Here is a 16,565-nt window from a genome sequence, read left to right on the forward strand (position 1 = left end):
AAACGAAACCCCCTCCTGGGTTGGGAAACTTAGGGCCTGATTCAGACCCACTCGCGAGCGGCTGTCCGCTCGCAAGTGGGTCGATGTTCTGGACTGAGCATGCGCACGACGGAGGGAGCTCCGTCGTGCGCATGCGCCAGACGCGACGAGCGAAGGAAAGTCCTTTGCTCGTTGTGTCTGATCAAAGGGGGCGTGCTGTCAATGTTGATTGACAGCACGCCCCCTTTGGTAGGCGTGCCGGGGGCGTGCCTCCCTGACGGGGGCATTCCCACGGGAACGCCTCCCGTCAGAAGCCGGCCCACTGACATCACTAGTGATGTCAGTGGGAGTGATTTTGGCTCTGATAGAGCCAAAATCACTCCGGAGCTTGCGGTTGAAAACCTCAACCGCAGGCTCCGGCTCGCAGTTTCGATGGTCGCGATGGTCATGACCATCGCGGCCATCAAACTGCACGCTCGTATAGCCTGTGGGTGGTGACCCGCAGCTATACGAGCGTCCAGGAGGACGCTCCATTCTCATGGAGGCCAGCCCTCATTCAGAGCGTGCGCTCTGCTCAGAGCGTACGGCTCTGAATTAGGGCCTTATAACCCCTTCCTGGGGTATGAAACTTGAAACTCCCTCTTGGGGTACAGGACTTGAAACCGCCACTTGAGATGTGAGACTTGAGACCCCCTCCTGGGGTGCGAAACTAGAAGAAACTTTATCCAGATTGCGACTGGCAGAAACGTAATGAGAAGTGTCCCTGACTTTAGGAGGTTGAAATGTCCTCCAAAAATTTCTTAGACGAGAGTAGAAGCATCTTGTAACAAGGCCCCAATCAAAGCCTTGAACTTTCTTTTGCTTAGCGGACATCACCTCCTTATCCGTAACTAAAGGAACGGAAACCACTGATGGCTGATGGGAAGAACCACAAGCGCAGACGTTGGGAGTCACAAACTCGCCAGCTCTTCTCGGTGGGCACAGAGTACAGTCTTTAAGAAAGTGATCATCATAACCACAATATACTGTAGACACATATGTAGTTCCCAGCGCCGCTGACGTTCAACCTCAGTAAGTTTAGGGTGCATGAAACTTTGATGCCTTACTTTAGTTTGCTTAGAAGAGATGTTAGTCAAGTCAAGAGTAGCACTAGAAAGCTTGGGAAAAATGTGAAAAATGTTGGTACAGAGACTTTGTAGTTGTTCTAGAAGCCAGTAGAAATTCTTGAAATGTTCAAGGTCACAAATATCATATAATTGGAAGACCAGAGGACACTTTAGAGGTTCACTAGTATACACAGAAAAAATTCTTTCATAGGAGTAGTTGGAAATCGAAAGCCAAACTTTGGAGAAGAGGACACAAAAGAATTCAATGGCGGAACTTGTGGTGTGTCTGGAGTCAAAGCAGCAAGAACAGAATGAATAACCTTCAATTGACTAGAAAGTTCTTGCAGCTGCTGTCTCATGAGCTGCTGAGTTGTTTCCTGAGTATTCATACGAAAAAGTACATTTTACCCTGGAACAGGGTGGCTTGCATGTTTGGGCTGTTCAAATGGTCACGAATGAAACGGAAGTTCCTCAGGTGAGGACAAGAGCCAGGGGGTTAGGGTGGCTAGGGAACAACTAGATAAGTGACAGACTAGGTCTCCCTATTGCGGCCAAACCCAGTTTTGGCTAGACCTGCCCAGAGACGCGGAGTCTAACCCACTTGGTGGTCTTCACCAGTGACCCCTCCAATTGGGATTTGGGTTTTGCTGCACCAAGTGAGCATGTCGTGGCCCTCTGGACAGGTAGCTGGGAGTGACAGGAAGATCGGAACTATATTAGAATGAATATTAGCGTATGAACTAATAATTGAACACAGGAGATCAGCAAATTAAATGAATACTTGAACTCAGGCAACAAGCGTATGAACTGAATACTAGAACACAGGGGATAAGCTGAATACTTGAACACAGCAGATCAGCGTGTGAGCTGAATATTTGAACACAGGAGTTGAACTGAATACTTGAACACAGGAGATGAACTGAATACTTGAACACAGGCAATGAACTGAATACTTGAACACAGGAGTTGAACTGAATACTTGAACACAGGAGATTAACTGAATACTTGAACACAGGGGGTGAACTGAATACTTGAACACAGCAGATCAGCGTGTGAGCTGAATATTTGAACACAGGAGTTGAACTGAATACTTGAACACAGGAGATGAACTGAATACTTGAACACAGGCAATGAACTGAATACTTGAACACAGGAGTTGAACTGAATACTTGAACACAGGAGATTAACTGAATACTTGAACACAGGGGATGAACTGAATACTTGAACACAGGAGATTAACTGAATACTTGAACACAGGGGATGAACTGAATACTTGAACACAGGAGTTGAACTGAATACTTGAACATAGGAGATGAACTGAATACTTTAACACATGAGTTGAACTGAATACTTGAACACAGGAGATTAACTGAATACTTGAACACAGGGGGTGAACTGAATACTTGAACACAGGAGATGAACTGAATACTTGAACACAGCAGATCAGCGTGTGAGCTGAATATTTGAACACAGGAGTTGAACTGAATACTTGAACACAGGAGATGAACTGAATACTTGAACACAGGCAATGAACTGAATACTTGAACACAGGAGTTGAACTGAATACTTGAACACAGGAGATTAACTGAATACTTGAACACAGGGGATGAACTGAATACTTGAACACAGGAGATTAACTGAATACTTGAACACAGGGGATGAACTGAATACTTGAACACAGGAGTTGAACTGAATACTTGAACATAGGAGATGAACTGAATACTTTAACACATGAGTTGAACTGAATACTTGAACACAGGAGATTAACTGAATACTTGAGGTCCAGCTGAAAGCTAACTAGAAATTAGCATGAAAGCTGACACCAGAGTAACACAGGGAGGCTGCAAGAGAGCTAAGCAGCACACTAAAAAACAACACAGGAACAGAAACATGAAAAGCTGGAGTACTGAGAGAGAGCTAAAGTAACACACTAGAGAATTAGCATGGAAGCTAATATAAGTAACACTGGAGAACAGGAGAACTGGCTGAAGCAACACACTGAGGAAATAACACAGAGAAACACTGGTGAATAACACAGACACTGGAACAGCGAAGTTGAACAGCAGTTTCCTGTTCCTGGAGTCAGACTTAAATACCCCTGGGTAGCTGGTCATTGGATCAGAGTATCAGCTGAGTGACCACAGGACTATTTTGGGAGAGACTAGTCAGGTGATATGGACCAACATGGCTGCGCCCATGCCCGGCACCCTGGAAACCAGGACGCATGCACGGAAGCCCTAGCAGACTCTGGGTAGAATACTCAGACACCACTCACCTCCACTCCCAGCGACTGAACACCTAAGTCCAAGGACGCCGCCGTGCAGGTGAGTAGCATCCAATCCCAGGCCGCATCCTGACAAAGGGCCGTTCAAACTCAGCCACGCTTCACTGCAGCAGGCTGCCGCTGCCTATCATATGGTTTGAGAGGCGCACCAGCAGCAGCTACTGAATCAGCAGCAGCTGCAGGGAGAGCGCCTCTCCAGCCTGGCATCTCCCTGCAGTGGGGGCTATGATGAGTGGGTTGCGCCAGCCCTGCATGTGATGCAAAGATAGCTCCTATCATCCTTGGCTTGAATGTCTTACAGAACTGCTCAGAAGAATAGGTAACTACCCTTATCCAAGGTAGGTTCGAAAGAGCAAAGAGTTTTACAGAAAACCCATCCGGAAACTCCAAGGTCATCAGAAACTTTCTGGAAACACTGGCGAGATAGTCGACTGACTGACAGCAAACCATTGCAATTACAATCCAACACTGAAACTATTCTTTGGGGAAAAGCATGCTGCAGACCGCATTGGCAGGAATACAAAGATCTAATTGGACCGTGCTTGATTTTGTTCAGAAGTGAACAAGTGGTGGCCAGCACCTTAGTTTCGGTGAAATATGAAAGTGTTCCAGTACTGGTACTGAAACCCCATAACCATGACGTAAAGTTATACCGCAATCAACCCATCGCCAAACTAATCTGGAGCGACTTTCAAGATGTACACCACCCAAAGTTCAGAGCGAACCAAGGAATATGGTGGTAGAAGACATTGATGACGGTGGAGAGGAACACGAGTGGTGGAAGGAGTTACAAATAGATGAAAATACTGTCAAATTGCAGAAACAAGGAGCTCTTTGGGTTGTAAAAGAGAATTCAGAAACATTCACTCACAATCCAATAATTTGGGACTGTTACTGATATACGGCATTATATCAATACCTGAGAAACACCTCCGATAAAGGAAAGGCATCGGCCATTGGCACCTGCATTATACCAGCCTGTACGGAAGCCGCTGGAGGATATAAAAGCCAGTGGAATTATCCAAGAGAGCCACAGCCCGAAGGCTGCACCAATAGTTCTGGTCCAGAATAAAGATGGTCAATTGCACTTTTGTGTAGATTACCGAAAATTAAATAACATCACACGCAGGGACGCTTATCCTCTGCCAAAAGTAGAAATCTATTACAGCACTTAAATCTGTAAAGTACTTTTCCACCTTTGACCTGACAAGTGGATACTGGCAAATCAGTTAGCAGATTAGAAGGAAAAAAATGCATTTATAACTGTAATGGGGTTGTATGAGTTCAACCGAATGCCATTTGGTTTAATTAATGCACCTGCCACCTTCCAGCGAGTAATGGAGGACTGTCTGGGTCAACGGAATTTCGAGAAGGTGATGATATATTTGGTCGACAACATTATTTTCTTGAAACCTTATCAGGAACAATGCAACTGGCCAGGTTCGTGCTCAAGCTTAAACCCTCAAAATGCCACTTACTAAAACCTAAAGTGCAGTACCTGGGCCATATTGTAAGTTCAGAAGGTTTGGCACCTGACTCAGAGAAAATCATGGGAGAATGGTCTGTTCCACAAACAGTTAAGAATGTCCGAAGATTTCTCGGATTTGTGGGATATTATTAAAGGTTCATTAAAGACTTTCCTAAGATCGCTGCTCTTATTCTTGAACTGCTCAGAGGAATCCCAAAGGGAAAGTACAGTAAGCACATCCCTATTAACTGGACCCGAATTCCTGTCCATAGTGTGGAACGTCACTGAAAACTTAAAAAATGATCTGGCTGCTAATCCGTTTATAGCCTTCACAGACTGCAATCCGCTGGACCATCAGTCCACTGCACGATTGGGCATTTTACGACAGAGGTAGTCTTCAGACCTGGCCAATTACCAGTTTTGCATAAAGTACAGGAGCGGCTGCAGTAATGGCAACACAGACGCTTTATCCAGACTACCTGTTAAGGAGGCAATCCTCGATATGGGAGATCCATTGGAACAGGTGAAAATTCCCAATTTCAGTCGTATCACAAAGATGTCTAAACAAAATGTCATCTCCCTTTAACAAGCAGAAGTTCAGGATCTGAGCAAGAAAGGTACCATGAAGAATGAGCTCAATGGCAAAAAGAGAGTTCTGCTTTACGACAGTTAAAGAGATTACCGACCCAACATGAGCTAACCAGACAAGAAATACAAGTCTCCAACTGAACTGTTAAAGTTGTGGCGACAGAGAGTATGACTTTCCTTTCAAGGGGATCTACTAGTGTGACACAGGTTAGACCAAAAACGCATTTACCAGCCACCCAGCTGGCGATTAATCGCTCCCAAGTCCGCATTTGGTCTTGGGTGTGATTAGGAAGCAGTCCCTTAATTTATACAGTATCTGTGCGCTACAGTCCCCATCATGATAACATGGCAATTCAGTTTTATCATCTGAATTGTGAAGCGTTCCATATAATGTTAGACATCAGCCTCCTCAGTTCTCATGTATGAAGTGTCTATTATCAGCCGCTGGGTGGCGCACTCTCTCCACTCCTGACAACTGTGTCAATGGGCCGTATTCAATTGCAGGCGAAAAGTCCCGCACCTTTGCATTGCCGGACTTTTGCATTGCCGGAGTTTTCGCCGTCATCGTCAGTTTTGGCTCCGAAAAGTATCGCGCTCGTCATCGCTATTTTCCCTATTAAATTGCAAAGGACACGAAAACGCGTCCCAGCGAAACTCAAACAGGCGAAAAGTCAGATTTGGGGAAATCAGCCTGACACCCCCTCCCCCCCCCAAAAGATGCACTGACATGGGGGATCGCTATGGATCCCCCGAATAGCCCTGCTGGGGGTATTTGGGTTGCTTAAATGCTCTCAATTGGTGCTATATGGCGTCTTTGCACAAGTGGTGAAGAATAGCATTTAGGAATTTTGGGGGGAAAAATAAGTAGTCCCTGCAAATTTGAGGTACATGAAAATGGGTGAAAGCATGGTTAAAAATCGCTAAAGTGCGTTTTTAAAAAACAATGATTAAGGGGTCTATGTACTAAGCAGTGATAAGTGACAGAGTGAAATGTGATAAGTCTGTGATAAGTGCCAGCCAATCAGCTTCCAACTGTCTTCTCACAGGCTGTGTTTGAAAAATTACAGTTGGGAGCTGATTGGCTGGCACTTATCACAGACTTATCACATTTCACTCTGTCACTTATCACTGCCTAGTACATAGACCCCATAGTGTCGTTATCACCAGCTAGATGCCGCTGTTTGTCGCGCTGCCCGCCTCTAGAGGACGCTGTCCCCTCACGTCTGTAGGTGGCGTTGTCTCTCCCCTTCCTACCTGTAAGCACCGCTTTCACTCCCCTCCCAGCCTGTAGGTGTCGTTGTTTCTCCCTTTCCCTCCTGTAGGGACAGCTGTCTCTCCCCTCCCCGCCTGTAGGTGCCACTGTTCCCAGCTCGCTCAGATGAGGAGTATCCCCGAGCATGCGGCGTTGCTGTGTACACCGCCGGGCCACAGGGGTCGCTGTCACTAGTTTCTGACTCTCTCCGGCAGCGGCAGGCGCTCGGTGAAGTCTCCAGCTGGCGGCTGTCGGTGTGCCGGTCCCCGCCGCTATGTTCCGCAAAGCCCGGCGGGTGAACGTGAGGAAGCGCAATGACTCCGAGGAGGAGGAGCGGGAGCAGGAGGCGGCGGTGCCCACGGTCGAACATCCCGGCAGCAGCGAGCCGCTCCACCCGCCTCTCATCCCCGGGCTGCTCCAGCACGACAACGGCCTACAGCCGCCCCGGCCTCCGAAAGCGACCAGAGAGCCCGGCGTGCCCAAGGCCGCCAGCCTGCTCAGCTTCCAGGACGATGTGGAAGGTGAGTGCACACAGGAGGGAGGGAGAGGGCGCACATAGGGGGGGATCACTGGGGAGGAAACCGTCAGGGGACATAATTTGCTTATCTCATATTCTACAGATCTGTGTATATATAAATGGTGTTTACTCATAAGTATATCTATGTGCGTATATAGTGACTCTTAAGCACATTTGTGTGTGTGTATATATAAAAATGTGTCCTCCTCCATAAATATAAAATGTGTGTGTAAAATATATATACATATATATATATATATATATATGTTTTTTTTATATTAGAACTCGTAGCTTAGTGAAAAAGAAACGTGCTTTAATACAAACTTGCTCCTGGTGCCTTCCTTAGGGAGGTATGCACCCCCCCAAAAAAATGCACAATGGCAGACAGGCGGCACTCCAGAGACTCGTAGCTTAGTGAAAAAGAAACGTGTTTTAATTAACATTTTTGGGGCTCACAATCCCTTCAGGATACATACACAAATGCAGTGAAGCAAATGGTGAATATATACCAGGCGGGGCAGCTGGTGGGCACTGATAAGCTGGCCCTACACCTGCACGACCAGCATACGTTCCGATTCAGCATCCGACTCCCTGGCAGTCCCAGCAGCATGTATGTTTGTTTTTCTTAGCACAGGATCTGTCGTATGATCGATCCTGTGCCTCATGTGCTCATTAGGGAAACAGTCATTGAAATGACTTGAATTGCTGCACGATGGATCGCATGAACAAAATAAACGGCACGATCTGCACACGATACGATGGATAATATGGGCTGCACATCTGATCATAAGATCCGATTATAGGAGCTGCGGGAGCGCGCATCGGATCTTATCTTACTTAAAAAATGCACGATTTTCACAAGATTCATCATACGACTCATCGAAAATCGGGCAATCGGCCCGAAATCGTGCAGGTGTACGGCCAGCAATAGGGTAAGTTATATATTTATATATTTATATTTATATTTATATATATATATATATATATATATGTTCACTATTGCTTCACTGTATTTTTGTGTGTATCCTGAAGAAGGAGTTGTGAGCCCCGAAACGTAGATATATTGCAGAGACCAGTTGAGTGGCAGACTACATTGTGGATACACATACATACAGTTCAATTTTACGGGCGTCACTCCTCGGTTTTATACAGCATGACGACTGGACTCTCTCCCTTTGCTGTATAAAACCCAGGAGTGCTGCCCGTAACATTGAACTGTATTTATACTGATGAGTCTGCATCTTGGCGAGCACCCGGGTGCTTTGGTGATTTAATTGGAGTGCCGGTCTATTGGACAGATAGATATCTATCTATGTCTCTTCATAAGTAGATCTGTGTTTGCTGCAATGTTCGTTAGGAAATGTGTGATCTGTGTATGAGCTGTCTTTTGCATGGTCAATGCTTGGGACCAGAAGTGTGTTGGTTTTTGGAATATTTGCATATGCAGTACATGTATGAGATCTTGGGGGTGGGACCAAAGTCTAAACAGGAAATTCATTTGTTTTATATACACGTTATACACACAGACTGAAGGTAATTTAATATATATATATATATATATATATATATATATAGTAATATAATTCTGTATGAAACAGTTTATGTACATTGAACCATCAGAAAGCAAAGGTTTCTGTCTATGCTCAAAAAATTCAGGATTTCGGGTGATTTCTGATAAGGGGTATATATGTGGAAGGGGGGTGTTGGACTTGTCACATACTGGGTCTGCCCCACGCTATCTGACTACTGTTAAGCTGCCCCTCCACTTGAAGACAGGCAATGGACTGCATGATTACACCATTGTAGTCGTGCAGTCGTTTCTCAATATGCGATGTGCCTACACTGAGCAAGCAGTCATTCAGTACAGGCTCATCAATCATCTGCAAACATGCTCAACCTGACGTTATTGTCAGGTCCTCCAGCATGTTTGACCGATTATAGATGTGCGCTCCGCTGGTCGTTTTAGACATCTATCATCATACAAATATGTTGTTGAACCTGACGATATCGTCACGTTATACATGTTTGCAGATGATTGATGTGCCTGCACTGAATGACTGCTCGCTCAGTGTAGGCACATCACAGACTCACAAACGACTGCACGATTACATTGTCGTAATCATGCAGTCCATTGCCTGTCGTCTAGTGGATGTGTGCTTTTACATAATATTAAAAGAGCAGTGAGCATTGCCTTGGGATTCGGGGGGAATGAACTGTACTTCGACTGCTGCCATACCGCAGCGGATTACACAGGGCAGGTAATGCTGCCCATCCACTAGGCGATTAAATTGAGCGATTGAACGATATCGTTCAATAATAGTTTGCAAATCGTTCACTAAAATGTCAAACGACCAGTGATGTCTAAAACGACCAGCGGAGCGCACATCACTGGTCGTTTGACATTTTAGTGAACGATTTGCAAACTATTATTGAACGATATCGTTCAATCGCTCAATTTAATCGCCTAGTGGATGGGCAGCATTACCTGCCCTGTGTAATCCGCTGCGGTATGGCAGCAGTCGAAGTACAGTTCATTCCCCCCGAATCCCAAGGCAATGCTCACTGCTCTTTTAATATTATGTAAAAGCACACATCCACTAGACGACAGGCAATGGACTGCATGATTACGACAATGTAATCGTGCAGTCGTTTGTGAGTCTGTGATGTGCCTACACTGAGCGAGCAGTCATTCAGTGCAGGCACATCAATCATCTGCAAACATGTATAACGTGACGATATCGTCAGGTTCAACAACATATTTGTATGATGATAGATGTCTAAATGACCAGCGGGAGCGCGCTTTCTTGGTCGTATAAGACATTTTTCTAAACGATTTTTAAACAATATCGTTCAATCGCTCAATTTAATCGTCTAGTGGATGTGTGCTTTGTGCAAACTAGAATGACAACTCAGGGCCGCAGTGTGAAATCTTGTTCACAATACTCGGGCAGGATACTCCACCCTCTGCGCCCCACTTTTGTAGCGATGCGTGACTCTGTACATTTTGCTGGTGGTATTGTCTTAGAGATGCATTATAACCACCTGAAGAACCTGGGGATCTTCTGGTGCTGTAATACAGATCTGACCAATCATTACCCATTTCTAATAGCCGTGGAGGGGCTTGCGAGGGAGGGGACCAATCACAAGCTGCAGTCTCCTGGCTGTGAGAGAGCTAGAGGAGCCCTGGGAAGAATGTCTGTATGTAGCAGGCGCCAGGGTGGTGCCTGTCAGGAAGAGCCTTTATTTATAGGATACACTTTTCACATGTGTAAACATTTACACCTTAAATGCACAAGAGCTGAATGTGAAGACTGTGCTCTGTCCCAGTTACTAGTTTTAAAATAAATAGAAAGTGGAGATATTACTCATATTCATCTATTTACTTTCAGGTAATCCTAATGTCAGTGGCATACATAATTATAGCCCTGAGGAGGATATAAACTATCCAGTCTTTCACTGTTATCAGAAAACCTTGACTCCACTTCATAATTATCTGCTTGTATTCTGTAATTGTATCTGTCACAGTCCCTCTTCCCTATATGTACATATGAGCTATCCTGCTGAGGAGAAGATACCATGCTTCCTAATCAACAATCTGCTAAAAAAAAAGAAAAAATTCTGCTCCCTTCTCATCATTTAAACCCACAAATTAGATAATTATGGGGGTGATTCAGTGTTGCACACAAGTGCGTTTAGTGGGTGGATATTGCCATTTCTTGCACTGCACATACATCCGAGACGAGCGTATGCAACTTCGAACAACCTAATGCTGGGTACACACTGGCCAATATATATCGTGCCCCTGTCAGCCAGTGTGTACAGATGATATGTCTGTGAACAACGTCGTTCAGACATATCGCATTGGCTGTGCTGCACAGCCAACGAACAGATGTCTGCAGACCTATCTGTCCATCGGCAAGTGTGTACGGACGATCAGCCATACGCAGGGGCGCCAAGAGGGGGGGGAGCCGCGAGTGGGTACTGCTTACCCTGGTCCGGCACAGCTCCCCATCCCCAGCAGCGTCCGGCACAGCTCCCCATCCACTGTAGCCCAGCACAAGCTGCTGTGTGCTGGGCTGTACTGAGAGACTGTCCGAGGCTGCTAAAGCAGCAGTCCGAGCAGTCTCTTATGCCAAAGGGGGGAGCGATCAAGCTGATCGCGCCCCCCTTTGGCTGTGCACCAGGCTGAGGGGCACACAGCGCGTCGCAAATGTTTTTTCCTAAGGGGGCATAGCCACGCCAGCCACGATTAAGCCATGCCCCCTACCTGCCCCCAGTCTGGCCCGACCTGCTGCAGCATGCAGGTGATGGCCGTTCAGTGTGTATGAAAGGCCATCATCTGCAGATATATCGCTATAGTGTGTACCCACCTTAAGTTGTACATATCGCAGCCACATCTCCACTTGCAGCCAAGTGGGTGTAGCTCTGTGTTTGCACATAAGGTAAGTGATCCGTATGCAGAGATCGGGCTGATTTCGGACAGATGTCCAGCACCAAGTATAAGGGCTCTTGCAAATGATTGATGACAGCTACTGTCACAAGCGGATGTATAGGGAAGGTGCTTCCGCATAGATGCAGCCAATTGTCCCTACAGGCAGAGACCCGTATTTATTTCAGAGCATGCGATACTGCTGTGGCCAACTTGCGCTCGGTACTGAATCAGCCCCTAAGTCTGGTCTCTAGTCTCATGTACAAACCACAGCTTGAATGAACGTCTGCAATCTCTCAGGTCGTGTTTGCCCCTGTAGGTTACTGTGTACAGTAGTTGAAAATCTTGTGAATCAATGTTTTGGGGATGTGTAATTTAGAAGTACTAAAAATTTAACATAAAAGCTAATAAAGTCCCCAGCTTGCTGAAAATGCAGGTACATATTTCTATGTTGCAGACATTTTGGAAGCGACACTATTTAGTTTTTCCTATCCAATTTGTTCTGTGGGACACCCAAATATCAGAGCTGTCCCTGAACTGAGCGGTGAGAACAATATTGGTGCTGGAAGGAGTCTGCCTGCCTGCTGTCCTGAATATTCCCTAACCGCAAATCTCTGTCCAGAACGTATAGATTCCTCCAGTTGTAATTTTGTGTATTGTACTTAACGTCCAGTTTTTTTTTTTTCTTTTTTCTCCTCCTGTTTTTGCCCCTTAGTAGAGGAAGAAGTTTTTAAAATAAAGAAATCAAATCACAGCAAAAAAATTGCGAAGCTTCTGAAAAAAGAATACAGAGATGACCTGGAGAAAGTGAGGCCCAGAAGTGATGCTTACTCAGGACTGGATGGTAAGGAGGAGATCCATTGGGTAGCCGGCTGTGGTGCAGGCTTATCGCGTGGTTGTGTGTTACTGGCACCTGCGCACAGGAGAGGCAGCTAGATTGTGGGCTCAGACAATATGAAGCTTTTCAGTTCACAGAGCTAGTGACGGCCTATGCCTATTCTCTGGAGTACTAAGCAGTCGGTGCATGGCAGCCTGTACTACGCCTGTTGGGTGGGCAATTACTAGTTTATTTTCTATTTCTCTAGCAATGTCTAGCACCTGTTCTGCCAGCTCTCTGTACTGGGACTCGGGCATGTGCAGCAATTGTCTGCGTTTCGGTCCACCGCTCTGTTTTTGTGTATCGATTTGCTGTTTTATTTTCTCGCAGGGGATCAGTGTCACAAATACGCAGCCACTAAAGATGGCAGCCAAGAGGAGGTGACTGCCGGCAGCGACCTGGGCGAGGAGGAGATGGAAGTAGAAAGCGAGAAGGAGGAGGAGAAGCCAAAAGCCGGCTCATTCGCCAACTCGCTGTCCACATTAAATGTTCTGCGTCCAGGTATTTCGCCTATGTTCATATGTATACGCTTGGAGATGGCTACAATGAAAAGTACTTGAACAGTCTCTCTCGTGAGACTGACCTATGGCTTGTATTTAGTATTGTTTTATTCCTCGCCTTTGAAATTAAATGCAAACTATTTGTTATTTGGACAGATGTATATTTATATATTACCTAATGGTAACTTGAATTGAAGAGTGTTTTGGCCAGAAGTCAGAATAGTTTGTTATAGTGTACTTGTGCACTTTTTGTTTCCGATATCCAGCTACCCCAAATAGGATTTTACTCATGGATTGTATTAACAATGGGAACATTTGTCTCTTTGGGGCCATTTCGTTTGTAAATTAACCCAAAGCCTGTAACCCCAACCCATCAGCGGCCAGTGCCCTCATCACCACTTAATACCTTCCTCTGTGATACAGCCTCTATGAATGAAGTTCCAAGAGATTATAGTAGTAGCATCGTTAATCTGCAGTCCGAGCCACACGACAGTGACCCTTCTCATACGTATGTCCCTGGGGTCCTGCAACTCCCAACAGCACAGCGTGACAGAACAGTGTGCATTAGTGCTGTTATCACCCAGAATCTGGTTACTGGAAAATGCTCCGTAACTGCCGGTGTTAAGGGAACGACCGAGCCAATCTCCTGCTGCCAGGGCACATTATAACTCCAGGTTAGAGCTAGCTCTAATGCTGAGGAATCGGGGCACTGCTTTTGATTTTGCACATTAACGTGGTTGACCACATTTGATTTTCGTTTTCTCCTTAAGGTGAGATCCCAGATGCAGCTTTTATCCACGCGGCTCGCAAAAAGCGGCAATTGGCTCGGGAGCTTGGTGACGCGCCATCTATAGACTGCGAGGGTGGTAAAAGCCGCCTGGTGCGCGAGGACGAGAACGATGCCAGTGATGACGATGACGACGATGAGAAGAGGCGTATAGTCTTTTCCGTGCGAGAGAAGACACAAAGGCAGAAGATAGCAGAGGAAATCGGTAGGCTTTAGTGCCTGTTCTTACAGTGTTTAACGTCTTACTCATTTCATTCAGTTCATATAGACAACTAAACCGGGGCTGGGAAAAATGTTCTATAAATTAAACATTTACTGATGTTTGGTAAAGATTCTGAGGATTGAATTGCTATTTTCTATTATTCATACTTTTATACAGCCTAGCTATCTGTGCAGACTACAGCAATTGTATAGCATCATCGCCAATGAATAATCATAGTGTGTTCTAGTCTCCGTCACGTACAGTATTGTGTAACTGCCACAATCCTTTGTTTCCCCCTCACCCTCTGTTCTTCATGATGCACCTCTCCCTCGCTCATTCTTACCCACTCCTGCCATGTCTCTTGTTCCTGCACACTTGCTCCCCATGCTTAACAAAGCCCCGGGCCTTCCGTCTTTCGGCCGTGCTCCTTACATGGTCTCATCTTCTGTAACCCTTTTCCCTCAATGCAGTCCGTCCTTTTCTTCCTTCTAGCCGCCTTTACCCCTTTCAGACATACAACCCGGGAAATTTCCTGCTCAGACCCGGGAATTTCTCCTGTGCAAATTCCCGGGTATTTGGTCGAGACGCCCCTTTCACACTACAGTGTCTAACCAGGAAATTCCCAGGTAGACCCCTTTCAGACAAGAGCAGGGTTTTTCTGCTTACCTGCCTCTTCTCTGCCGTCTGCTCCTCCCAGCCAAAAGCCGGCCAATCGTAATGCAGTTTTTTTTTTTTCTTTATTATTATTATAATTTTTTTTAACATTCATTTTAATTCCCTGGTGGTCCAGCGGGAGTGCGGGTGGCCCGCTGTGGCACAGCCGGCCGGTGCTGGGGGTGGTGAGCAGCAGCGCTGAGCGTCCTATAGGACGCTCTGCGCTGTCAGCTCAAACAAAGCAGCAGCGCTGAGCGTCCTATAGGATGCTCTGCGCTGTCAGCTCAAAGCAGCAGCGCTGAGCGTCCTATAGGACGCTCTGCGCTGTCAGCTACATGTCAAAGCTGCTTGGTGCTGCCCGGGAGTAGTAAATTCCCGGGTAGCGCCATTCAGACAGAAGCAGGGTAATTTCCCGGGACTTAAGTCCCGGGAAAAACCCTGGTTGACTGCAGGGGCGGCTACCCGGGAACGTGTTCCCGGGTAGGTACCTCTCACACAGACATGAGACCTGGGAATTTTGGCCGAGGTAGGCCAAAATCCCGGGAATCTCAGTATGTCTGAAAGGGGTAGTAGTCACGGTTCTCTAACACCCTACAGGCCACACAGTGTTACTGCAGTGCCGTGCTAGTAACATACATAGGGGTCTATTTACTAAGCTTTGTTAGGAGATAAAGTGAACGGTGATAAGGTACCAGCCAATCAGCTCCTAACTGCCATTTTTCAAACACAGCCTGTGACATGGTAGAAGCTGATTGGCTGGTACCTTACCTCCGTTCGCTGTATCTCCTAACAAAGCTTAGTAAATAGTAACAGTGTAACTTGACATATCAGAAGCACAATGCAGCGTAAAATGACATATACCAGATAATGGTTTCCAATAGCGCCAATAAAGGCTAGATGCACAGTAGACAGGTATACAAATTAGTTCATCTCCAATAATGCAATAATTAAGTACATAAGTTAAAGACAGAGAAGGTCTGCACCAAACAACAAAAAAAGGGGCTTTCTGTGTTACCCTAATTAAATTGAAGGCTTAAAGAGATATGGATCGCGCTGATCTTATTTAGTGGATATAATAAAATATATTGAGCCAGGATTGTGCATTTAAAAACATTCCCACAATTTATTCAGAAGATAGAACTATAGCAAATATATATGTTAACAAGCAAACTCTGGTAAATTACTATACAGGTTGAGTCTCCCATATCCAAATTGCTTGAGACCAGGGGTATTTTGATATCGGAATATTCCGTATTTTGGAATATTTGCATACTATGACATCTTGATAATGGGACCCAAATCTAAACACAGAATGCATTTGTTTTATATACACCTTATACACACAGCCTGCAGGTCATTCTATACACCTTATACACACAGCCTGCAGCTCATTCTATACACCTTATACACACAGCCTGCAGCTCATTCTATACACCTTATACACACAGCCTGCAGCTCATTCTATACACCTTATACACACAGCCTGCAGCTCATTCTATACACCTTATACACACAGCCTGCAGCTCATTCTATACACCTTATACACACAGCCTGCAGCTCATTCTATACACCTTATACACACAGCCTGCAGCTCATTCTATACACCTTATACACACAGCCTGCAGCTCATTCTATACACCTTATACACACAGCCTGCAGCTCATTCTATACACCTTATACACACAGCCTGCAGCTCATTCTATACACCTTATACACACAGCCTGCAGCTCATTCTATACACCTTATACACACAGCCTGCAGCTCATTCTATACACCTTATACACACAGCCTGCAGGTCATTCTATACACCTTATACACACAGCCTGCAGGTCATTCTATACACCTTATACACACAGCCTGCAGCTCATTCTATACACCTTATACACACAGCCTGCAGCTCATTCTATACACCTTATACACAC

At 45.7% G+C, this 16,565-nt stretch overlaps 1 protein-coding gene across 1 annotated transcript in view; it reads left to right on the forward strand.

The window, feature by feature from the left end:
• The first annotated feature begins 6,851 nt into the window (after positions 1–6,851).
• Positions 6,852–16,565, forward strand: part of PAXBP1 (PAX3 and PAX7 binding protein 1) — a 43,730-nt gene continuing 34,016 nt past the window's right edge. The window contains exons 1-4 of the mRNA XM_088461686.1: positions 6,852–7,198; positions 12,339–12,467; positions 12,831–13,001; positions 13,771–13,992. Coding sequence (XP_088317812.1) covers positions 6,952–7,198; positions 12,339–12,467; positions 12,831–13,001; positions 13,771–13,992 — 769 coding nt within the window. The 5' untranslated portion in view covers positions 6,852–6,951. The remainder of the gene's footprint in view (positions 7,199–12,338; positions 12,468–12,830; positions 13,002–13,770; positions 13,993–16,565) is intronic.

Source organism: Taudactylus pleione, unplaced genomic scaffold, assembly GCF_031769625.1.
Source record: "Taudactylus pleione unplaced genomic scaffold, aTauple2 ptg001086l, whole genome shotgun sequence".
Classification (NCBI taxonomy): domain Eukaryota; kingdom Metazoa; phylum Chordata; class Amphibia; order Anura; family Myobatrachidae; genus Taudactylus; species Taudactylus pleione.